Source organism: Ochotona curzoniae, unplaced genomic scaffold (genome assembly GCF_017591425.1).
Source record: "Ochotona curzoniae isolate NIBS_2020 unplaced genomic scaffold, NIBS_Ocur_1.0 scaffold_274, whole genome shotgun sequence".
NCBI classification, from domain to species: domain Eukaryota; kingdom Metazoa; phylum Chordata; class Mammalia; order Lagomorpha; family Ochotonidae; genus Ochotona; species Ochotona curzoniae.
The window spans coordinates 3,821,965-3,847,731 of NW_024467101.1; the positions used below are offsets into that span (position 1 = coordinate 3,821,965).

General features: G+C 50.5%; 1 protein-coding gene across 1 annotated transcript in view; it reads right to left on the reverse strand.

The window, feature by feature from the left end:
• Positions 1–25,767, reverse strand: part of CLTCL1 (clathrin heavy chain like 1) — a 68,416-nt gene that overhangs the window by 25,352 nt on the left and 17,297 nt on the right. Inside the window, exons 5-19 of the mRNA XM_041003570.1 lie at positions 23,581–23,694; positions 20,111–20,284; positions 19,630–19,827; positions 17,681–17,881; positions 17,427–17,579; positions 16,851–16,973; positions 15,633–15,770; positions 12,415–12,579; positions 11,727–11,907; positions 8,834–8,997; positions 7,118–7,243; positions 6,397–6,539; positions 5,874–6,108; positions 4,111–4,233; positions 1,386–1,531 (exon numbers count right to left, since the gene is read on the reverse strand). Of these exons, the coding sequence (XP_040859504.1) occupies positions 1,386–1,531; positions 4,111–4,233; positions 5,874–6,108; positions 6,397–6,539; positions 7,118–7,243; positions 8,834–8,997; positions 11,727–11,907; positions 12,415–12,579; positions 15,633–15,770; positions 16,851–16,973; positions 17,427–17,579; positions 17,681–17,881; positions 19,630–19,827; positions 20,111–20,284; positions 23,581–23,694 (2,384 nt within the window). The remainder of the gene's footprint in view (positions 1–1,385; positions 1,532–4,110; positions 4,234–5,873; positions 6,109–6,396; positions 6,540–7,117; positions 7,244–8,833; positions 8,998–11,726; positions 11,908–12,414; positions 12,580–15,632; positions 15,771–16,850; positions 16,974–17,426; positions 17,580–17,680; positions 17,882–19,629; positions 19,828–20,110; positions 20,285–23,580; positions 23,695–25,767) is intronic.

A 25,767-nucleotide genomic window follows, 5' to 3' on the forward strand; every position in this document is an offset into this window, starting at 1 on the left:
TCAGGAGCCCAAGGCCTCTTCTAGGTCTCCCATGTGGGTGCAGTGTCCCAAGGCTTTGGGCCGTCCTGGATTGCTTTCCCAGGCCACAAGCAGGGAGCTGGATGGGAAGCAGGGCTGCTGGGATTAGAACTGGCATCATTATGAAATCCCAACACGAGCAAGGCAAGGACTTTAGCCACTAGGCTACCATGCTGGGCCCATGCTGAAAGTCCCTTGTGTCCTTCAAGAGGCAGCAGATGAGAATCCCTTTACAAGCAGTGGAGGCTGTTCAGACAGCAAAGCAGGACACACTAGCCATGTCACACACTGTAACACTGGCATTTTGTAATCAGAGACTGAGTGTATGAACACATAATTTTATAGTCCATAATTCAGCACAGAGAAATCTCAAAAAATAAAAACCACATTTAAAAGGACCAGTGTTGTGGCACAGTGGGTTAATCCACCACCGTTGATACTAGTACTCCATGTAGGCACCAATTCGTGTCTCTGCTCTCTCACTTCTGATCCAGCTCCTTGATAATGGCTTGGAAAAACCAGTGAAGAATGATCCAAGTTCTTGAACTCCTGCACCCATATGGGAGACCCAAAAGAAGCTCCTGGCTTGGCCTGGCCCACATCCAGCCATTATGGCAATTATTTAGGGAGTAAATCAGCAGGTGGAAGATGTTTGCCTCTCTCTCTCTATCTGTGTATTTCTTTCAAATAAGTAAATAAATCAATCAACAGTAGTCTCTCTATAATATCTACAATATCCCAGAAAGCTGTCCTGGTCTATGAAATAAATCTTGCAATCACTTCCTAATAGCAGAATTTATGATGGGAATCCAGTATAAACTGGCCCAGCAACTCTACTAGTGAATTTAAAGCGGTAATCCACCAGGTGGCTCCATGATGAGCGTGCTCTCGCACCTGCACGACGTCCTCCTGCCCAGAATCCTCTGCCCTGGCCCCTGCTCAGCTAGGCTCGCAGTGAGATGGGTTCTAAACGTGTAGAGGTCTGGTTTTCCTGCCACTTCTTGCTAAGCCATGCTCACCCTGACTGTATGAGCTTAACACACACTGGGGCCACACAAGACCCTCCTGGAATGCTGGCATCTGCCTCTAGGCACCACTGAGTACAACGATGCAGGCCAGAGCAGCAGGGCAAATGAGGGTCTGGGTAAAGGGATCTTTAGACTGGGATGTAAGAGACTGCCAGGTTTGGAACAAAGGAGAGACGGGCTGCACCGAAGGAAGATACAGGAGGAAGCCATGAGACTGGCAGTGAGTCTGGGCAGCAGTGGATGGTGAGACCGACACGATCGCCAGAACTGTGAATGCCAAGCGGACGTCTGGACTGGCCAAGTCCACAACCGCCCACGGCCATCCCTAGCCACCCTCACCTGTGCTCGCTGAAGATGGAGTTGTCCAGAACAATCTTCTCCAGCAGCTCAATCAGCTCGTGGGGCAGGTCAGCTGTCATAAAGGCTTTGACGGTGACTGACAGCTCTTCGGGATCCTGTGTGTCTGACAATGCTGTTTGTACCACCTGGTTTTCAAGAGCATTTGGAAGACATTGATCAAAGTTAACTCTAGGCCGCACCACTGATGTGCAACACAGCAGAGGGCTCCTTCATGATGGTGTGCAGCAGACAGAGGAAACGGCAGGCTTCCCAGGGTCAGAGAGGGGCGGGCGTCTCAACAGCACATTTCATGAAACCTCTATTCTGACATCAAACAGGGACAGGCTCTTCCTCTGTTCCATCTAAACTCACTCCAAAGCCAGTTAACAGAGCACAAAGCAGTGTGTGAGCTTTCATCTGTGACTCTGAAGCCACAATTCCTGGCAAACACAGCTACTGTCTGTGTAATGGAGACACAGCAGGGGCCTTGGGCAGCCTCTTGGTTGTAGAGCACCACTGCCAGTGTGGCCTTACCCACTGGCAGGTGCGTGGCCAGGAGCAAGCCAAGAAGTGCAGGAAGCCACTCAGGGCCAGGCTCTGGAGCAGAGACCCCAGGGTCGGGCCATGCTGCTCTTATTTAAGGAAAGGTTCTTCACCATCTAAACCTCAGTGCTGGGTGGAAGCTATTCTATTAGAGCATATGTCCCAACAACAGCAGGTTAGGGCGCAGGCTCTGCCCTCTGAGCCAGTGTTTTCAGTGACCCGGGGGCTCTACCAAAGCTGCCAAGGTTCTGGTATTTTTCAGCAGTGGGCATCAGTCATAAATTAACAGGAATGAACAGCTGGCCCTGAGGTCTTACAAAATGAATATCCTCATCTGGCTATGAACTTTTACCTTGTCACTCTGAAGGCCAAAATGGAACCAAATCAAAATCAGTCCCGTCTACCTCCGGGGAGGCATCTTCACGTTCTCAATGCCACTCTGAGATGCAGAGTTTCCACCTTTGTTCTGACACGATGGCTCAGTGGCTAAATCCTCGCCTTCCATGCACCAGGATCCCATGTGGGTGCTGGTTCACGTCCCACCTGCTCCACTTCCTTCTAGCTCTCTGATTATGGTCTGGGAAAGCAACAGAGGATGGCCCAAAGCCTTGGGACCCTGCACCTACGTGGGAGACCCAGGAGAAGTTCTTGGCTCCTGGCTTTGGATCGGCTTGGCTCCAGCCATTGCAGCCACTAGGGGAGTGAACCAGGAGATGAAAAATTTTCTTCCTATTTCGCCTTCTCTCTGTAAGTCTGTCTTTCCAATAAAAGAAAATAAAGATCTTAAAAGAAGAAGTTGTTCCAACACTGTAGGGTTTGCAGGAGTCAGTCCAGGCAGACATAGATGGGAGTTACAGAAAAGCAGAAATCACAGTAGCTGAGGAAGCAAACTGGGATGGGGTCCCCAGGATCTAACACATCTAGTCTAGCCAATGGCAGCATCTAATTGCTCATTGTTGAAAACCTTAGAGCAGTTACAACAACTACACTCAGATTGTCTAAGGGCAAAAAAAAAAAGTTTCCACCAAAAAGAAAAACCAAAACCAAAACAAACAAAAAGTTTCTATCATATATATCTGAGTCAACGCAAGATACCTAGCCTAGGGTACCTTGGGACAAAGCTCCTTGTAAACAACCTTTCTATAATAAGATTTTACACCACGCGTCAAGAGCAGTCTGCCTCTGTCACGTGCCCCCAATCAGAGAGCACTGCAGGAGAGCGTCCCACCAGGAGGTGGCCTTAGCATTCCATTAGAGCAGTCACAAGGACCAGGCCAGCACAAAGCAGCAAGACCACAAGCCCCCACTGGCTTCAGCCCTCACAGTGTGGAAGCTCCCCTTCCCGGGGGGGGGGGTAGCAACAGGTCACCCACAGAATGATCAGGTGGCTGACATTTGCAGACCTGCAGCTGAGTCCCAGTGGAGCTCAGATGGCCCCGTTCCTGGTATTTTGCTGTTCAATGTTTTTTACGCTTGGATGAAGTGAAATCACCAAGACTGATTAGTCTGAAGCTGACTCAGAAGTCTCAAAGTGTTCAAAACTGAGACATCAACTTTAAAAGAACTAATGGCCTGGATGTGAGGGGGTGGTAGACAGAAAACAGGGCGAGACTCAACAGAGGTAGAAGTGAATGTATAGGACCTGCCTCATGGGCTGGACCAGGGTTTTGTTAACATAAGGGTCCTGGCCCATCCCTAAGCCATACATGCAACAGCCCAGGGGATAAGGTTAAAGTTTGCAAGGCTATGATGGGGGCTGGGTCTCTTATCAGAGCTGCAGGAAACCCACATGCCATCCTATGTCTGCTGACAATCCCCAACCCCAGCACTGGGTTCCAGCCCCAAGGTGGTGCTCAATAAAACACAAGGGAAAAGTTGGCTGAGCCAGCCTGAAGTCACTCCATTTCTATTCCCAGGGACTGAGCTGGCAGAAGGACCAAGGAAACACATTTGGGCAGCCACCAGGTACTGTACAGTCCTGCTGTGGGGGCAAGGGCCAAGTCTGCCCAAAGGCCAGTCTTCCACTGAGTCAGCTTGTCCTGTGAGCCAGCCACTTCCAGGCCAGCCCCTTCTGCAAGAGCTGCAGGTGTGAGCTGCAACAGCAACAGCAGCTGCTGGCACCCCAGGAGGACTAGAGAACAGAAGTCAGGCTGTGCATGTTCCAGAGGGTTCTGTGCCTCACCTGGTCAATCAGCTGTCTCCGGGATGGGTTGGTCTCTTCCAGAACATGACCCCAGAGCTCTGGATCTTTCCTACGCACCAGGTAGCGAGCCTCGCTTTTGAATAGAGAATTCTCGTTGCAAACCTGGAAAGAGTATACTGTGTGTGATATAACTGTTGGATGCCATCTGGGTTGGTACTGCCCAGCTAGTTCCCTCAGTCTCCAGCTCTTGTTCAGCACAGCCTGCATTCTATCAGGATGCTATTTGAGCACAGACAAGCTGCATGCCATAGGGTTACTACCACACCCTCAAGGAGACAAGGCACCCCAAAAATGCCACAGGGAAGCGCCATACTCCAGCCAGTGGAACATTCTGTGCTGTCTGACATGACCACCACCAGCTACTAGAGGCTAGCGAGCACTTGATAATGGCATGTACAACTGAGGAACTAAACTTGCAATCTTAATTTCACGAAAGCATCACACATGGCTAGTTCTAAACAATCTTGAAAGTATTACTATAACAACCTAACCCTGGCATAAGGGGTCTTCATAAGACACAAGAAAACATGTGTTATCAACACACACACATACACACACAGTGCATCGATATTCAAACTTTTCTGTACAATAAACTTAGCTTTAAATTTTTCCTTTCCAGGAATTTTTTGAAGTACCCTTGAACAGAACAACCCATCCTTGTAATATGCATTTTCAGTCCGAGCTTGAGACCCTTCTCTGAGTGCTAAATATCAACAGCCCACTGACCATTTCAGTGCATGAGGCACTGGCTGAGGACTGGCGAATATCACAGCCATGGTGGTCCATGGGATGGGCAAGTACTCCACCGAGATGTGTGTCTGCGGATGCCAGGCTGGTTGTCCATGTGTGCTCAGCGCAGGCCCCAACTAACAGGCCTTCTCTCCACAAATCACACTGCGGAGCAGGCCTTGCTGACCATCTCTTTCCTAGCTAAACTCAGACTGCCTGAGAGGACTCAGGTGTGTCAGGATCTCAATGGGGTGACTTTCAGATATGGGTGACAAATTAAGCCAATAAGTGGCTGGCTAGTATCCAACTCACGTCACAGTTCCCAGATTGCCGGGTGAAAGGCTATGTCCACCCTGTCCTGTCACTTCTGCAGTCAGTGGCCAAACTGAAGGTGAAGTGAGAAGCCAGTGACTTGCTCCCCACACTCAAGTCTGCATACGCTTGCCCTACAGTGCACCTTCTCCAGCTGCTGCCAGAACACTAGGTGGTCAGATACACTGGGGTGTGGGGACAGAGCCCACACAGAGCTCATCCATATGACACTGCTAGAGTTTGGAGTCAAATGATTTCACACCAGCAGTTCACACAGTGCAACTTAAAAAAATGCCATTACACACAGGCAGATCCAAGCCTGGGCAAAAATATGCAGGAGACCTGGGAAGACGCCTCCAGGAGCAAGAGCCAAGTGTGCTCGAAGGGGATGGACGAGGCAGAGGTAGCGGGTTACTCTAAGAAGTGGGACGGGAACCACTGGGAACTACAGGCCAGTTCGGGTGGCTGACCAAAGGGTCAATGAGGTGACCCTGCAGGCTGATGGGATGGCTGCAGGGTCATTTAGGCCCACAGGTACAGCACATCCACTTCTGGCAGGAGCAGGATGCAACAGGTGCCAGAACCACGACCAATGCAGACTGGCAAAGCACCACCTTTCCTACCCTCTGCAGCCTCCACAGGCACACAGCTGAAGCCCTGTCCCCTCGGGCCAGAGCCCCACAGGAGCTGGGCACACCCACCTTGATGAATTCAAGGCTACACTGCCCGCGTTCGTAAGCCACGCAGGCCAGGTGGGGGTCACGCTTCTCGCAGTAGCGGCCCACCACACTGCTGTCGTAGTAGGCATTTTCTCGCAGGAAGCACTCCGGGTTGTTGTTGCTGTCGATGTAGATTTTGGCCAGAGCATTGTGAGTGGCGGGCTCCTCACATCCCTCCTGGAGCCGAGACTCCAGCCATGGAAGCAGCAACTTGAGCCTTTGGAAGAAAAGATTCTGTGAAAGGATTCAGACAACCCCTGGGAACAACCAGGCCCACCCTGGGACTTTGAGGGGTGCTTCAAGGTTCAGGCAGACCAGGTCTCCAGACTGCTTTTCAGTGAACTGTCCCCAAACAGGTCTTCAGTACCGATTGTAAATAACCCATTCTGAGATTGTCCAGGGGCTGGGAGCCTGACCATGAAGGCATCTTGGAGAAGTAAGCAAAGAACGAAGAAGAAACCCTCAGATCTGGGGGCAAAAGACAACACCGAGTGAGGTACTGTACCTGTTTCTCTTTTCTACTTCAGCCACCAGCTCATCAGTAGAGAACTGTCCTCTCACTACCATGATTAAGTTCTTAATTACGTCCTCAGAACAGTCCACATCAAGCAGCCCTCCAACCACAGCTGGGATCCGGCTAGGATTGACCTAGAACAGTCGAGGTGGTGACTACGGGGCTGTGGACACAGGTCCTTGCCAGAAGCCCCCTTGAGATGCAGAGAGTGTGAGCAAAAACGAGAGGTCTGCTATGCAGGACAGAACCTCATTCCAACAGAGGCCTAGCTCATCGTGGGACTATCATTGGAAATGGACCTTGAAGGAGCTCCGTAATGTGGAGAGCAAGGGCCTGACTGACAGGACTGGAGTCCTTCTAAGAGGGGTACAGGTATCAAGAGTGCACAGAGAGAGGGAAAAGGTCACGCCATGTGAAGCCACAGTGAAGAGGTGGCCATCTGAAAGCCTGAAGAGCTTCCTCACTGGAAACTGACCTGTCTGGCACGCTGACCATGGGCTTTGGGCTTCCACAAGTGTGACAAGTTCAGTTCTGGTATTTAAGCTGCCTGGTTTGTGACACTGTGACCTGGCAGCCTGAGCAGCCTGATGCTCTGCCCTTCAGACCAGCAGCCTGACACTGTCAGGGTCAGAGGCAGCCAGCCCTCCAAGTGATCCAAAGGCAGCCGGTGCCACCCTGGCAAGCCAGCAGGGTCCCTCCCCCGCAGCAGTACCTTCTGAACGTAGATCTCTATGTACTTCTGCAGGTTGTTGCGGTACAAGTAGAGGACCAGGTCATGGACAAAGTCAAAGCGATCACACACGATGATGAGGGGAAGCTGGTCTGCCAGCTTGGCCTCCTGAGGGGTGGGAAGCACAGGACAGTCAGACAGGGCCCAGGGCCAGAGCCTGGGGATGGTAACAGGCAGGGACAGCACTGCCCTGGGATCTCACTTGCCGTGCCAGATGCTATGGCATTTCAAGTATTTACTTGGAGATGTGTATGTGTGTGGGGGTGCAGCATTTGGCTTGGGAAATAGGGGGCTAGGAATAATAACATTTGGTTTAAAAAAAACCTGCTAACTTTGTCAGTTATGTTCTTATGTTGCACCAAATCCAACACCTTTTACACAGGTTGCTTAAGCCGACAGAGGGCCTGGTACTGTGATGTAGTAAGATAAGACTGCCTTCAGTGCCAGTATCCCATACGGGCTCTGCTTTGGGTCCTGGCTACTCCAGTTCCAATCCTAACTCTCTGCTAAGGGCCTGGAGAGGCAACAAAGGACAGCTCAACTGTTTGGGTCCATGCACCTGCATGGGAGATCTGGAAGAAACTCTTGACTCCCAGCTTCGAACAGGTCCAGCTCTGGCCACTGCTGCCATTGGGAGTGAAATAGCAGATGGAAGATTACTCTCTTTTCTGTCTCTGCTTCTCTCTAACTTTACCTTTCAAATAAAATAAAATAAAATAAAATAAATAAAAAGAAGCCAGGGCAAAGCAGCAGGCTGGGGGAAGGACAAGCAGCCTGACCCTACAACCTGGGCCTTTGGCTGCAGGGCTGCTCGCAGACAGAAACAGGCAGGACAGCCTGCAGGTCACCACAACCACCTCTTCTTGTTGGGACCAAACCCATACTGCATTTTCCAGGTTCTCTGAAGGTTGTGTGTTCACGTGATCTCATGTCCTTCAAGGGAACATGAGTCCCAGTGTCACCCGCCACTTGTTGGTGCCAGTCACAGCAACCCACAAGGCTCCTCTGTGCCCTCCTCTTCCTCCATGTGGCTGGGCCATCAGCATCCAGGCCACGCAATTCTGTGACAGATGGTGGGAAGGGACGCCAGCACACTTAGCTCCATGGTCACCCAGGCTCTCCCGTAAGAAAGGAGCAGACTTCTAGAATAGTACTTACTGATTACTTGAAAGGCAGAGAAAGACGGTGAAGAGATGTCCTGTCTGCTGACCCCACAGCCCAAAAGCCCACAAAAGCCAGAGCTGGGCCCAGAGAAAGCTGGGAGCCAGAAACTCAATCCAGGTCTCTGTGAGTGAAAGGGACTCAACTACTGGCTCCATGACCTGCCGCCTCCCAGAACGTCAATTAGCTGGGACAGGACGTGGAGCCAGGTCTCACACCCAGCACTCTGACCGCGGGATGCTGGCCTCCCAGCAGTGTGCTAACCCAAGCAGGCTTCTTGCTCTTGGTGCCCTGCCCCTGAGTGGGCACCTTGGTATCAGTCACACCTTCCTCAGAGGCATGGCTGGAGCTGATGAGCTACAACACAGCGATAAACTCACTCCTCCACTCATCTGTCAGCCCCAAGCGTCTTGCCACAAAGACACGTATTGGGTGGGTTCTGTCCAGAATCCTGGGCCAAAATGCGGGGTCTGCCACTGGGGAGGAAGGAGCAGCTCTCAGGAAGTTTGGCCAAACCTCAGAGATACCTGCACATACCTTCAGGAAGTTCTTCACCCGCTCCGGGTTGTAGCAGCTGCTCTCTCGGCAGATCCTCTCCACCTCCTTGATCTGCCCTGTCTTACAGGCGGCCTGGATGTACTTGAGGTGCACGTCTGGGTCTTGGCTGAAGTTCACGATGGAGCCCAGGAAGTAGAAGAGGCCTATGCAGACAGACAGTTTCAGTTGTCCTCCTAACACGCACCTGCTTCTCCGACGTCACTGGGTCCTGACCTTGACAGGCAGCCTGCAATGGCCCTAATCCATCCTCCAGGTACACACAGCCTGCTCAGAATTCATCACCTGTATAAAGTCTAGCTTCTCTGAGATCTACAAACAAATGGCTACTCAATCACACTTTCACCAAAGCTGGAGGAGACCTGGATGTTCTTTTCTTTTTTTCTTTCAAGATTTATTTTTATTGGAAAGTCAGATATACAGAGAGGAGGAGAAACAAAGAGGAAGATCTTCCTTCTGATGATTCACTTCCCAAGTGACCACAACAGCTGGTGCTGTGCTAATCTGGAGCCAGGAGCCCAGAGCCTCCTCCAGGTCTCCCACATGGGTGCAGGATCCCAAAGCACTGGGCCATCCTCCACTGCTTTTCCAGGCCACAGGCAGGGAGCTGGATGGGAAGTAGAGCTGCCAGGATTAGAACCGGTGCCCATATAGGATCCCGGGCGTGCAAGGCGAGGACTTTAGCTGCTAGGCCACGGCGCTGGGCCCGACCTGGATGTTCTGATGTAAAATATTATCAGGTCCAGTGGGGTGGCCTAATAGCTAAATCCTTCCCTTGCAACTGCCAGGATCCCATATGAGTGCCACTTGGAGAGTAAACCAGTGGATATAAGATCTTTCTTGATGTCTCTCTTTCTCTCTGTAAATCTGTCTTTTCCAATAAAAAAATAAACAAATTTTAAAAAATATATTGGCTATCATAGAACCAGCACAATGGTACAGCAGACTAATTCTCCTATAGTGCCAGCATTCCATATGGGCACCAGTTCATGCCTTGGCTGATTCAGCTCCTTATCTGTGGCCTAGAAAAACAGTTGAGGATGGCATACAAGCCCACTTGGAAGACCCAGAAGGCTCCTGGCTTTAAGCTTCTGGCCAGCCAAGCTCTGGCTACTGCGGCCATTTAGGGAGTGAACCAGTGGATGCAAGATACCTCTCTGCCTCTCCTTCTCTGTAATTCTTTCAAGTAAAATAAATAATACATCTTAAGATTTATTCATCTTTATTATAAAGGCAGATAGACGGGAGGAGAGACAGAGAGGAAGATATTCCATCCAATGATTCACTCCCCAAGTGACCACAATGGCTGGAGCTGAGCCAATCTGAAGCCAGGAGCCTCTTCCTCCAGGTCTCCCACACGGGTGCAGGGTCCCAAGGCTTTGGGCCGTCCTCAACTGCTTTCCCAGGCCACAAGCAGGGAGCTGGATGGGAAGTGGGGCTGCCAGGATTAGAACCGGTTCCTATAAGGGATCCTGGCCTGTGCAAAGTGAGGACTTCAGCCACTAGGCTATTGCACCGGGCCCAAAAATACATTTTTAAAAGAAATACTGGCTATCTGGTTTGTACACATTTCTCCCGGGGGGGGGGGGCAGCACTGACAATGAGATAACTTCAGAGGACTAGGATGGCTGCTCTGAAGAGACATGCCTAAGGGCTGATGTTGTGACACAGCAAGTTACGCTGCCACCTGTGATGCTGGCGTCCCTCAGTACAATGCTGATTCTAGTCCTGGTTACTCCACTCTGATCCAGCTCCCTGCTAATCAACCTGGAACAGTAACAGAAAATAGCCCAAGTACTTGGGTCCCTGCACCCACACGGCAGACCTGGATGGAACTCTGGGTTCCTGGTTTTAGCTTGAGCCAACCCTAAACACTGTGGCCATTCAGACAGTGAACTAGCAGATGGAGGAGCTCTCTTTCTCACTCACCCTCTTGCTTACCCTGTCAGTCATCCTGCCTTTCAAATAAATCAATCTTATAAAACTAATTAAATAATAAACAAAATGACATACCCAGAACAGAATATGCAAGCAACAGCCCCACAGGAGCCTCCCAGCCCACATGGAGCTGAAGGCACAGAGGAGTCACAGAGGCTATCATTTCAAGAGGCTAATGACAGCGCCCAGCCGGCTGACCAGGCCAGGCCATCAGGGAAGACCACTTTCACTGGTGGCTGCCAGCTGTAACCATGATATGGACAATGGGCTAAATAGCCAGTCTCAAGGCCAACAGAACCCACATGCCTACCCTGGGACTCCCTCCCCTCAGTCCCACCTAGGTTTCTGCCCCTGTCCTCCAGGACGAAGCTTGGCTCCCAGAGGGCAGTGTTGCCTCCTCCACATCCTGCCTTCATCGGGCACACGGCAGCATCGATGCCCCCAGTGGATGACTGCTCTGCTCCATCCTGGGCAGAACAGAATGCTCCCAGCTTGTCCCCAGCAAAGCCACTCCCATCCTTCCTTCCACGTGGCACACTTTTTTGGTGTGACCCCTATAGAAGGACAAAGGATGACCTCAGTGTTCTCAAAAGCCTAGTGGCCAACAACATGAGACACACCATCCACCCTGGGCTCACAGCTGGGAGAGGGTGAGGGAGCCGCTCCCACAGGAGTGGCACCCGGGATCGTCCATGCAGCATTTCAGGTGAATTCTGCACTGGTCTGTCCCGTGCACAGATGCAGGACTCTGGCTTCTTTCTCTGGAGGCAGCACAGAGTGAAGCACACAGCGGAGGCGATTCTGGCCCTGACTGAGCATCAAGTGCTACAGCAGCTTGCCCAGGGCTAAGGAAGATGGTTTTGGGTGGGACACATGGACAACAACCCCTGTGGTAACAGGCATAGTCCTGTGGCTAGAGGGCCAATGGCACGCTTACCTTCATAGCTCTTGAAGGATTCAAAAAGTTCCACTAGGGCCTGCGCGCCCAGCTGCTCGTGGTACTTGGAGGCCACCTGCACGCACAGCTGCAGGTTCTGCCTGATGTTTGCAGACAGCATAGTCCGCAGACACTCCAAGGAATCCTCCACAGACAAGGAGCCGAAGAAGTTGATAAGCCACTGGAACGAAGAAGGACCAGTCCACATCATTCGCACACCAGCTGAGAGGCTGCTGGCACAGGGGAAAGCAGTGGGGCATCCCCAACCCAGTCCTGCATGTCTGGAAGGCTACGAGAATTTCTGGTCAGAAGGACTGAAGAAAAGACTACACATCACAGTTTGAAAAGCAGGAGCAAGGAGTAAATGCAAGACAGCGGCCTGAGCTGTCATTTTTGCGATGTCCAACAGCTGACACTATAACCTGGTGCATGACTCAGGATATGACAGCTGCTCTGCCAGTGTCCCCATTATCAAGTCACCCCCATTCCAGCCACCAGACTGTCACAGGTGGACACTGAAAAGACAGGGGACATGGAGCCCTGACTTGTTTCTGGGCAGGTGGTGTTTGCACATTATTGCGATGGCACACTGTGGCCAGGCTCAGGCCCGATCCCACAATCCAGACAGATGAACCTCAGGGAGCCTATGAGGTAAATGACTGGACGCACCCCAGTTACAGGGGAGTACCTCAGGATTGAGGAGGTGAGTGTGGACCACAGCCCTCTTGATGTCATAGAGGTCGGTGTAGTGCTCCAGCGCCCGCTGCAGGAGGCCCGCCTTCTCACAGAGCTGGCCGATGTGGGCCCGATCGTAATGTGAAAACATCTGATTTCCAAGGATGGCATCTGCAACCTACAAGACAGTCAGTAAGAAAGGCTGGTGGGTGGACAGCACTTCCAGGGAGCAACTGTGCAGCCACGTCCCCAGGATGAGGGGTTATAGCTCGGGACCAGGGTTCTCAGGCTGCTGCCCACCCCAGCATGTCCACAGGGGCAGCAGTAGCAGCAGCACTGACTGATGCCAAGCAGAGCCCTGGCTCCCTTCCAGGCACCTGAGGCCCTTTTTTAGTAGCCAGGGGGCAGTGTGTGTGAGGTAAGCTGATGCCCCAATCAAATGCCAGGACTGGGATGAATCCAGATCAGTCACTTTCTGACATGGTTCTCATCAAGATTCATGTGGAACTCAGAGAAGTATTGAGTTACAAATCTTACTTGTGTTTAGGAAATCTCCCTAAGGCATTGAGAGTTTTGGGTACACTTACAAAACAAACACTGGGGCTGGCACTGTGGCTCAATAGGCTAATCCTCCATTCTCAAGCACTGGCATCCTACATGGGTACTGCTTCATGTCCCAGTTGCTTCACTTCTGATCCAGCACCCTGTTTGTGGCCTTGGAGAGCAGTGGAGAATAGGACCCTAAATCCTTAGGACCCTGCACTAGCGTGGGAGATCTAGAATAAGCTCCTGACCCCTGGCTTCGAATTGGCTCAGCTAATTTGTGGCCATCTGGGGAGTGGAACAGCAGATTGAAGATATTTCTCAGTCATTCCTTTTCTCTGTAAATCTGCCTTTCAAATAACACTAAAATATATCTTTAAATAATAATATGAACAACACTAGGACAGGCGTTTGGCCCAGTGCTCATGATGCCTACAATCCCACACGAGATTCCTGGTTCCAGTTTCCTGCCAATCCAGCTCTGGGGGATAGCAGGCGACAGCTTAGGTTCTTAGGTCTTTGTCATCCACGTGGAACACCTGGACTGAGTTCCCAGTTCCTGGCTTCTGCCCAGTCCAGCCCTGGTCATTGGCAGTCATTTGTGAGAGGGAACCAGTGGATAAAAGCTATGCCTGCCATTTATCTGACCACTAATAACAATGATTTTTAAATAAACAAAAAATATACCTGGAAAGAATTTAGAAGAGGCTATCATTGTTTTTAACCAGTACTCTTGGGTCTGGCAAAATGGGTAAGTGGCTAAAATCCTTGCCTTGCATGTGCTAGAAACACATATGAGCATCAGTTCGTGTCCCGGCTGCCACACTTCCCATCTAGCTCCCTGCTCATGGCCTTGCAGAGCAGTATATAGGATGGCCCAAGGTCTTGAGACCCTGCACCCATGTAGGAAACTGGAAGAAGCACCTGGCTCCTGGCTTTGAATCGGCTCAGTTCCAGCCGCTGCAGCTACACAAGGAATGAACCAGTGGACAGAAGATCTTTCTGTCTCTCTCTGTAAACCTGCCTTTCCAATAAAAATAAATAAATCTTAAAAAAAAAGAAAGAAAAGAAAGAAAATCAAAAAGCAGAGAAGTGTAAAGACCTCCACCACCCTTCAGGCTGAGAGGCAATGCCAGATGAGAGGAGACAGCCCACACCATGGAGATGGACATCGTAGAGCAGGTGCTTTAGGGCACTGGGTGAAACTGCTACTTAGGATGCCCACCTCCCGTACATCCCAGATACTCTACTTTTGATGCAGTGTCCTGCTAGTGCACCTGGGAGGAAGCAGAGATGGCTCAAGTACTTGAACCCCTGCCACCAAGTGGGAGACCTAGGTGGAATTCCAGGTAACCAGCTTCAGACTGCCTCAGCCTGGCATTTGGAAAACAAACCAGCAGATTAAAGCTCTCTGTCACACTGATTCTCAGATAAATAAACACTTTAAGATGCCTACATATATATTTTTTTAAGGGAAAATAAACATAGTGAAGATACAGGGAAATTGGAACCCTTGGGTGCTGCTGGTGCAGATTCTTGGAGTATAGTCTGGTGAGACAGGTGTTGGCACAGAGGCTTAACTTGTTACTTGGACACCTGTATCCCACAGGACTGCCTGCTTCAAGTTTTTGGCTGTTCTGTTTCTGACCCAGCTTCCTGCTAGCACGCATCCTGACAGGCAGCAAATGACAGCCCAAGTGGGAGACCCAAATGGACTTCCAGACTCCTGGCTTTGGCATGGGCCAGCATTGCTATTACAAGCAGCTGGGGGTGCATCAGCAGATGGTAGCTCCTCTCTGTGTCTGTTTCTGTCTCTGCCTTTCAAGTAACATGAAAATAAACAGATTAGTAAAAAGGGCTAAATACAGAATTACAATCTATCAATTCCACTTTCAGATACACAACTGAAAGAAATGAAAGCAATGTCTCAACAGCCCTGGGTGTCCTGTTCACAGCAGCATTAGTCACAACAGCGAGAAGGTATAAACAATCGACAGGTAAAAAGAGAAACAAAATGCAAGTACCCACAATGGAATAAAACTTTAAAAATGAAGTCAATTTTAACGCATGCTGCAGTAGGAGCATTAATAACCTTGGAAACAACATGCTAAGTGAAGAACCAGACACGAGGGCAAACATTTTACGATTTCTTTTATGGGAATTACCCAAGACAGGCAAATTCTCAGAGACCAAGGGAAGCAGAACAGGGGCTGCCAGAGGCTGGGACAGGATGGCACAGTGAGACCCCATTCACTGGTTACAGTTCTTGTCTGGGGACTGTCTAGTGTCAATGGTTGTATAGTTGTGGAAATGTTCCAATAGCACTGAATGGTACACTGAAAACGGCTAGCATGGTAAACTGTCGTCTATTTTACTACAGTGGAGGGAGAGAGGGAAGAGAGGGAGAGAGGAAAGAAGGGAGAGAAGCAGGAAGGAAAGATGGATGGACAGATGGATGCATGGATGGATGGACGGACGGATCCTGGCTGAAGCTAAGAGTTAATCAATGCTGAGTTAAGACTTCCGTGCACCTCACTTCTGGAGAAGCCATATGGAGAGCACCCACTGACAAGGACAAAGTTAAACCTCTGGCAGGAGTGCACCCCGGAAAATCCACGTGCACTCAGGTCTACTGTTCAGGGGTACAGGCGCCCTACCCCTCAGAACGAGCCCAGGAGCTTCACTTGCCTGGGGTGCATGAACCAGGTTCATCTCCAACAGCCGAGTCTGCAGATGCCCCTCGGCCGGGTGATTGTTCTTCAAGACATCCAACAAGAAGGAAGTACACTGCTGAATTAAACTGTTCTCCATGAAAATGTCCACAATCTGAAACAGAACCAAGGCACGTTTCCCTCAGAGGACACAGCCTAGGGCTCTTCTATTGAGACAAGTTCTGAAATACAACCTTGCTGAGAAATGCAGTAGCCCTGTTCTTCCTTTACATTGTCCCACATCATCAAAATCCACATAATTCATGGACGTTAATGAGAACAGTAACTGTAGTAGTTTTGAAAAGCTAAAATATAAAATCTCATCAAGAGTTAAGCTAGATGGGGTAGGTGTTGTGGAGCAATGGGTTAAACTACCATCCGTGACATGAGCATCCTGGAGCATGGATTTAGGTCCTGGCTGCTCCGCTTTCAGTCCAGCGCCCTGCTGATGCACCTGGAAAAGCAGTGGAAGGTGGCCCAAGTGCTTCTGCTTCTGTCCCTGTCGCTCGAGTGGGAGATCTAGATAAAGTGCCAGGCTCCTGATTTGGCCTGACCATTTGGGGAGTGGACTAGCGGGATGGAAGATCTCTTTGTCTCTATCGTTTTGTCTTTCAAATAAAGAGTTGAGCTGGAGATTCCTTTCTTGTTGAAAGCTAAGTAAGTGAGGCTCACATCCCTTTACTGAAGATCTCCAAAACAGCTGTGAATTCCCTGATTCAGAAACCTAACAGAGACACATTTACTACTTCCACACAGGCTGCTAGTCTTGTTCTGTGATATACTAAGCAGCTAACACTAAAGAAAAAAAATAATTTAATGAAAAAATTTTAAAAAATTCAGACTACTGCTCTCATGTAGGCCAGCCAGGGAGGTACCCCCAGAAACAGAGCCGTCTTGGTAATTGGGGGGACACTTACCGTGGCACACGGCAAGGTGCAGGGCCTCCATGACATCCTCACACCCTGCTACCAGTCACCACACAAGGCAACCAAAATCTAAAAGCCTGACATAAATCTCCTAAACCACTTCAAAACAAAGTTAAAACAAGTGTTCAAACAATAAAAACCAGATGACAACCTGCCCCACTATGCTGGGTTTTTAAAGTGGAAAGTGAGTAGTAAAAAGAAGCCCATTAACAGAAACTTAAGTGATGGAGAATCTTCTAGACGGCCACAAAGCCACATTCTGAGCTTACCTGGTTCACGTTGACCAATGGCTCCATGTCCTGTACAAGCATATGGGAAAACTGTTGCCCCTGCTCTGGGCTGACCCTCATCACACTCCTCAGCAAAAATACCCAGTCTGGGCTGTATCCGACCTGCAAACAACACTTTAGACATGAAAAACAAGGTTCCCCATGCTTTGTTTTGAACTTGAGCTTTCAAAGAAATGAGCAACAACATTAGCCTGGGTGTGGACACCCTCCACCGGGCACAGTATCTAATAAAATGAATGGAGCCCTGCACACAAAAGTGCAACAAAGTACACAACAGTCTGCAGTGTGACCAAGCTGCCCCGATGGCACAAGCACAGGCGAGAGCCGGTACAAACACACGGGCAACATGCAGCAGCTTGGCAAGGCGGGGAGGAAGAAAGACTAAGACACAAGTGCAGGAAAGCTCCCAACTGGACGGGAGAAGGACTGTAAAAACAAAGAGAATAATGCAGTGAAGAGAATACAACCCAGTTACCACCAATGAATGGCAGCTGCCAACAGCAATGCTGAAAACCCTCCCACACTGAACAGCAGACGCAGAGGGCCATGTGTTACCTTTTTGGCATAGAGTACAATTTTCTGGAACTGGCCTGTTTCTGCAAAGCACTGGACAACTTTGCTTGGCACGCTGGCCCGAAGGTACACACTTAGAGCAAGTGTGGCATCAGTGGTTTTGACCAAATCCCCAAGCTCTTCTGAACACTCCAACTGTGGCGACCAAAACAGAAGGCAAGGTCAGGGTCAGAGGAGCCGGGGCCGGGGCCGACTGCCAGCTGGGCTGGGGGCTGTGCTCTCCCCCGTGTTTCTACCTTATCTTCTTTCAGCCACTTCTCCAAGAGATGCTTGCGTCCTTGCTGAAGAACTGGATGGCAGATTTCTAAGGATTCCAGCTTGTTGAGCTGACCATGGTCAAGTAGGACGCCAAAATACTGGAACAGAGGAGAGGGCTGCCCAGGTTGGGTGGGAATACTCCGGAACTTGCTGATCGTGTCATTGGTCCGCAGAATTCCCTGAGAACAAATGGAACACTTGTCACTGCGCTACAACTGCAGGACATGCCCTTCCCCACTCACACACACAAAAAGCCACCTGGTGGTGAGATTCCACACCGACAAGATAGCCACAAAAGCCTCCTGCTAGGGCAAGAATCTGGAGCACAGGGGTCAGGGCATACAGCGGCCTGAGTTACGCTCCTCCCGCCCTAGTACGTGCTAGCCAAGAGTAAATCTTGTAATCAGTACTGTTATAGCAATGCGATGCCCTCATTATATTCTAATTCAAAGCACACAGAGTCCCAGATGAATTTTAAAAACGGCTTGTCCAATAAGCCTCCGCCTGTGACGCTGGAATCCCACATGGTCACCGTGGAGTTCCAGCTGCTCCACTTCCATATCTAGCTCCCTACTGCTGGTTTGGAAAAGCAGCAGGATCGCCCAAGTCTGTAGAACCCTGCACCCACATGGGAGACTTGAAAGAAGATCCTGGCTCCTGACCAGCCCAGCCCCAGACATTTGGGCCATTTGGGAAGTAAATAAACCAACACTAAATATCTGTCTGTCCTCTCATTGTAAATCTGCCTTTCAAATGAAAATAAGTAAGTCTTAAAAAGCCAAAACAACGGGCCCAGCACGGTGGTGCAGTGGTTAAGGTCCTCCCCTTGCACACCCCGGGATCCCATATGGTTGCCGGTTCTAATCCCAGCAGCCCTGCTTCTCATCCAGCTTCCTGCCTGGCCTGGGACAACAGTGGAGGACGGCCCAAAGCTTTGGGACCCTGCACCCGTGTGGGAGACCCGGAAGTTTCTGGCTCCTGGCTTCGGATTGGCTCAACTTTGACTGTTGCAGTCACTTGGGGAGTGAACCATCAGAAGGAAGATCTTTCTCTGCTTCTCCTCCTCTCTGTATATCCACCTTTCCAATTAAAAAAAAAAAAAAGCCAAGAAACTAAAAAGAAATGGCTTGTTCAGGGGCCAGCACCATGGTGCATGGTACAAGCATCCTATTTTGGAACACTGGTTTGAGTCCCTGCTGTTCCATGTCTCATCCAGCCCCCTCCGAATGCACCTGGCAAAGCAAGAGATGATGGCCCTGCTGCACACACTGGAGACCCAGATGGGGCTCCAGGCTCCATCTGGAGAATCTGGAGCATTTGGAGAATGAATTGGTACATGGAAAAACCTCTTTCTGTCTTTCGATCTCTTTAATTCTGCCTTTCAAATTAAAAAAAAAATCAGTAAAATGTTTAAAAATGCTTTGTTCATAACCATTGTTTGATAGACAGGGAAAAAAGAGAAAACTTAGAAGGAAAAGCAACGAGAAAGCCCTTATCTGCTCAGGACCATTTCTCTGAAGGACACAAGCTGAGACAAAGGCAGTAACAGCACACTTAAGACTCTATCGAAGAGCAGGCAGTCCACAGTGGGACCATGGCAAAACAGGGTGGGTGTAAGGACTTGGGGCGTCATAGAATCATGTGTCTGACAACAAGGCAGCCCCAGTGACCAAGATGCACAACCACAGGTGAGTGAGGCTGCGGGTCGGAGACACATCCACACAGACAGGCCCCGGAGGACGATGAGGAAAACTACGCCAGCACAGAAAGCGTGTCTGAGGTCAGCATGTCATTGGTAAAACCCAACAACCAGAAGCACCGACAGAATGGCTCCAGGGTTAACAGAGAGATGCTCTGGGGTTTCCTTCATTCGCAAAGTGGCTCCTTAGAACTTGGCAATGGCCCACCAGTGTTCCAGTCCCGTCACCTTTGGTGCAGTCGCTGCAACTCGGGCGGCTTCGGTATAGTTTCCCTGAGCAAAGAGGGCGCTGAACTTTCTCATAAACAGGTCCTCTGCCCCCGCCAGGTTATTGCGGACTGCCAGACGCAGACCCAGGTCTGGATTCTGTAGCACACTGGTGGCATAATTCACGATGTTCTCTTCCTCCACACATACTGACAGCACCTGTAAAGACCCTCAGGTGAGAGGGGTTAGACAGGAGGGGTGCCCCGACACCCACTCCCCGGTCAATGCATGCATCACATGAGCGTGTTCGTGGTGTCGGCTGGAACGGCTGCAGCAGGGAGCAGCTTCCCTCCCAGAAGTGACCCTGGGTTATGACCGGTCCTTACTGCCAAGGACAGGTGATGACATGAAGGGGAAGGAAGTGTAACAGCAGGGGCCAACCATACCTGGCCTCCTTCCTCATGAAGGAAGGAGTTCAGGCTCCAGTCCCAGAGTTACACACCTGTCCCTTTTTATTGACACCGATGATTCCAGAGGTCGGCTCATGAGGAGCAGTGACAAAGATGGTGTCGGCACTGATGCGGTTCATGTAGATGCACGCGCCAGACTCCAAGTCATACATGTGAAGATAACCAGACTTTGTAATCAGGTAGATAACACCATGTTTGGCTCCAATCTATAAAAGACAGAGAACAACAAGGCAGAGGAGAACAGAGACGCCACACCACACGTCACACAGAGAAAGATTATAAATGTCACAGAAGATTACTGAATGTCAGGTCACATAACTGGTTGGGAAATTGGCTTCCCTGAGGCCTGGATTCCAAGTCCCATCCTTTGTGAAGTAGTTATAGGCCAATATCTGGCCCAACTACTCTCCAAGGCCCGAGGACAGGGCAGCATTATGGCACAGCAGCTCAGGTGAAGTTGCCAGCTGTGATGTCTACATCCCATGTCAGAACGCCTTGGATCAAGTCCTACCTCTGCTTTGAATCCAGCTTTCTGTTCATGTGTCTGGGAGGCAGATGTGTGGCCCAATGGGGCTACTTGGGCCACCCCAGTAGAAGACCCACACAGAGTTTGTGGCTCCTGGCTTGAGCCTGACCCAGCCCCAGTGATTATGGGCATTTAGGGGGCGAACTCATGGAGGGAAGACATCTCTACCCCTCTCTGTCACTGTGCCTTTCAAGTAAGATAAGAGTCTGGAGTGGTAGCCTAGCAGCTAAAGACCTTGCCTTGCACATACCTAGATTCCATATGGATGCTGGTTTGTGTCCTGGTGGCCCCGTTTCCCATTTAGCCCCCTGATTGTGGCCTGGGAAAAGCAGTAGAGGACAAACCAAGGTTTTGGAACCCTGTACCTGCATGGGAGACTCAGAAGAAGCTCCTGGCTTTGAATCAGCTTAGCTCCGGCTGTTGCGGCCACTTGGGAAGTGAGTAAATGGACAGAAGATCTTTCTGTCTCTATTTCTCTCTGTATATCTGACTTTCCAATAAAAATAAATGAATCTTTCAAAAAAAAAAGATGAACAAAAATATTTGTAAAGTAATGAAGAGCCAAGGAGAATAGTCTGTTTCTTACATCTTTCCAATGGAAGCTATATTTTCTACAGCTTGTTTCCAAACACCTTTAAGCAAGCCATGAGTTCACATAAAAGAAGTGGGGCTGGCAATGTGGTGCAGTAGTTTAAGTCTGCATCTGCGGTGTCAGCATCCCACATGGTGCCAGTTCAAGTCCTGGCTGCTCTACTTCTGACACACCTCTCTGCTAATGGCCTGGGAAGGCAGCAGAGGCTGGCCCAAGTGCTTGGGCCCCTGCACCCACATGAAAGAAGGGCCTCTGGGCTTCCAACTTCAGATCAGATCAGCTCTGGCCACTGTGGCCTTTTGTGGAGTGAACCAGCAGATGGAAGAGCTCTTTTTGTCTCTCCTTTTCTCCTTGTAAACCTTTCTTTTAAAATAAATATTTTGGGGCCAGGTGTAGTATCCTAGTGACCAAAGTTCTCGCCTTGAACGCACCAGGATCCCATATGGGTGCCGGTTCGTGTCCTGGCTGCTCCACTTCCCATCCAGCTCTCTGCTTGTGCCCTGGGAAAACTGTCAAGGATGGCCCAAAACCTTGGGAACCTGCACCCATGTGGGATACCCAGAGGAGGCTCCTGGATTGGCTTAGCACCGGCCATTGTGGCCAAGTGGGGAATGAATCAGTGGACAGAAGAGCTTCCTCTCTTATCTCTCCTCCTCTCTACATATTTGCCTTTCCAATAAAATAAATAGGTAGATAAATAAAAAAAACAAATATTTTTTTAAAAGGCAGGAAATTTGACAAAACCCCACACATCAAATTTATATCCCAGCCTACCCTCCACCAACACTTACTAATCCTTGGCCTTTGCCAAGGATCACCAACTTTTTTTTTTTTAAAGATTTATTTTATTTTTATTGGAAAGGCAGATATACATAGAGGAGAGACAGAGAGGAAAATCTTCCGTCCAATGATTCACTCCCCAAGTGAGCACAACGGCCGATGCTATGCCAATCCGAAGCCAGGAGACTGTTCCGGGTCTCCCACGCGGGTGCAGGATCCCAAAGCCTTGGGCCGTCCTCGACTGCTTTCCCGGGCCACAGGCAGGGAGCTGGATGGAAAGAGGGGCCGCCGGGATTAGAACTGGCGCCCATATGGGATCCCGGGCGTGGAAGGCAAGGACCTTAACCACTGCGCCACCGCGCCAGGCCCCAGGATCACCAACTTTTACAGAAAAAATTTAAAACACACAGGGAAAACCAAAGGACTGGAGAAAATAAAACTGAATTTGTCAAACCAGATGATTAACAGTAACTCAAAGAGAAGCAATCATAGAGGAGAATTTTCTGTAATGAGTAGGCAAGTGGGATGCTGCTGGCCACCTGAGAGTGAGAGTGGGCCAGGAACTGCAGGCTGTGCTCTGTGTGGAGTGCCCGTACTAAAGCAAATCGAGGAAATCTGTGATGTGGTTCTCACCTTTCTTTCTTTTTTTAAAAATATTTACTTATTTTTTTGCGAAGTCAGATATACAGAGAGGAGGAGAGGAGGAAAGGAAGATCTCCCATCTGATGATTCACTTCCCAAGCGGCTGCAATGGCTGGAGCTTAGCCAGTCTGAAGCCAGGAGTCAGGTCTCCCACGCGGGTGCAGGATCCCAAGGCCTTGGGCCATCCTCAACTGCTTTCCCAGGCCACAAGCTTTCCCAGGGAGCTGGATGGGAAGTGGAGCTGCCGGGATTAAAACTGGCACCCATATGGGATCCCGGCACGTTCAAGGTGAGGATTTTAGCCATCTGGCCACCGCACTGGGGCCAAGAAAGCTTTTTTTTTAAAAAAATCATACAACATAATAGAGCAAATAAATATTCTTACATGTTTCACATTCAGATTAGTTCAGGCACTATTTTCTTCTTTGTAGATCATGTACAACAGTGAATACTTAGTCTTTTTAAAAAGTATTTACTTACCTGCAAGGTTATACAGAGAGGGAGAGGCAGACAGAGCTCTTCCATTTGCATCCCCAAATGACTGCAATGGCCACGGCTGGGGGATTCAGAAACCAGGAGTTTGTAACTCCATTTGGGTCCCCTACATAGGTGACTTGGACTATCTTCTGCTGCCTTCCCAGGCACGTTAGCAGTGAACTGGACTGGAAGAGCAGCCAGGATGCCCTCTTGGCAGATAGCAGCTTTAATCCATTGTGCCACAAAATCAGCCCTAACACACGGGTCTCTGGTCTGTGAGCAGGGGAGCCTCTTGCTATTTTACCCATCCATTCTATCAACAGGACCTTTCTGAATCACTGACCAGTGTTCCAGGCCACCAAATGGGTTTGAAAGAGTCAGGACTTCAGGTGCCGGGAGGCAGCAAAAGCAGCCTGTAGATGGCGTTTCCTGCCACTCTGAAGGTGCCAGAGCGCAGGCTGCAGCTCACAGCAGCACATGCCTACCTGCATAGCCACCGGGAAATCAGTCTGGGCTTCAGGAGGGAAGAACACGTCCACGGCTTTCTTGACAAAAGGCTGGTTTCCTGCCGCTGGCTGTCCCACTTCAATTATATGCAACTAGGAGAGAATTGTAGGTCAGTCCAAGTATGCAGTCGTGGTGGTAGATGGGTGCTAACCATGGTGCAGCATAACAGGGTCCCAGGCCTAGGCTCCATGCAACTCATTCAAACGAAGCACCACAGATCCTTCACCAGGTGCCTGTGGTGATCCCCATCACCAAGGGCAGCCAGGGGCACCGCAACAGCAAACCTGGGAGCCTTCAGCTCCAAGCTGCTGACCCATCTCCTCGCCCTTCTCTGGGCCTCAGGATCGGCATCTTTGAGACCAAAGGCTCCAGCTCAGATGTGTTCCCTGAGCCGTTGGCCATGGCTCAGGGCAATAAGCCACATGACAAGGGCTCATCACTGCATGCGAGTCCTTCTGTGGCACAGGGCTGAGAGCCTGAGGGTTGTGTAGGGATAACAAGTCGGGAGGAATGACTGTGGCTGCAGCGCCTGTCTCTGCTTTTATCAGAACAGCTCTATGCTTCTGATTTACACCAAAGATACCACAGCCAAAACAACCTGGAGGGAAATCTTCAGTAGAGAGGTGACCACAGACTGGACACCAGCAAAGCAAGGGTGGCCTGGCAGAGGAAACGGGCAAGGTATCCTTGCAGGTAAGTTTGGGTATCGATATGGCATGCCGAGAGAAACAGGAGTTTTGAGCCAAGGAGAAGAGGAAAACTGAAAGAGGTGAGTGGTCTCATCCCAAACAGGAGATGCAAATGTCTCAGGAACTGGCAGGCACTTCAAGACAGAAGGTAGTTTAGGAAAGTTCTCGGGCTGGGCCTATCAGTAAGAAAGGCTGGAGTGAGTCTGAGGACCTACGGAATGCACAAGGCCCAGAGCCATGGGACTTGCTACGGGCTACACTATGACAAGGGAGCAAGAGCTGTGGAACTGAAGAGGACAAAAGCGGAGGCACAGGAAAGGACACCAGGCTCCTGGGGTGGCAGGGGATCAGGCTGTGCTACCTAGAGGTGGCTGGCAGCAGGGACATGGCAGCAACGCAGCTCAGATTACACACATGGAGGAGCTGGGACCAGGGAAAAGGAAGCTGTGTGCAAGCGGCCCCATGCCGTGACCGAGCTAGGGGAGCTGAGAGTCAGCCCCAGAACTGGGGCAGCACACGAGGTTTCTGCAGGGATCTGCATTTCCCAGGCTACTGCTCCCTGCACAGACAGGGCCAGGCTGGAAGGCTACTTCCAGGCCCTTTCCACTGCTTCTGGCTGGCAGTGGGGAGCAGACACAGGATAGCTCACAGCAGGAGATAGCTGAGCATGGCCCCCTCCCAAGGCTCATTCTGGAGAGTTCTTGTCTGCAAGGGAGCTCACTGGCTGGACTCAGCTCCTGAGAGGGAGGCTTGAAGTGGCCGGCCCCTGGCTGTGAACAGGTACTGCCTCTGCAGGTGAGGCAGGGCCGGCTCTCTACCAGCAGCAACACGGATGTCTGACCTGATTTCTGTTTTCCTCCTAGTTCTCTCCTGGGTGTGAAGTGGGCTACCACACACCAACCCACGCCATTCAGACAAGTGTATTTCAAAGGCGGCAGTGTGGGATGCCAGCCTCTCCTTGGGGACTACTCAAGGGCTTCAGGAAGCTTTTCTGAAAAGTGTCCCTGTATAAGGACTCCACCTTTAGGCAGCTTCCCGAGTGAATGCTGCAACCCCAGGAACTCAGGTCTCCCCCAATCACAGGCCTGCCAAACACGTGCTGCTGGTGCCCCTGAACCTAATCAAACTCTCATTATGCCCAGGGACAGCCTCTTCTCCCAGCTTCTATGGCCCTGGTCCCCATGGCAAAGATGGCTCTGGGCTGGTGATGACACAGCTGCTCCCTCTGCGAGTCTGACCCCAGCAATGGGAAGAGGGCTTCACTTCTTTTTATATCCTATCCCATGACAGCCCAAGAGTGTTTTTAGGGGAAATGTAACCAACTTCAGGGTATGCAAAGCATGGAAGTGCACACCAGGTCATAGACCCTAAATAGCGCTGTGAGCCAGGCCCACACTCAGCCCCACCCCTGAGACTCATGGTGCTGACTCACAGCTGTGTAACAGGCAAGCAGACAAGGCACAGGGGTCAGGAGGG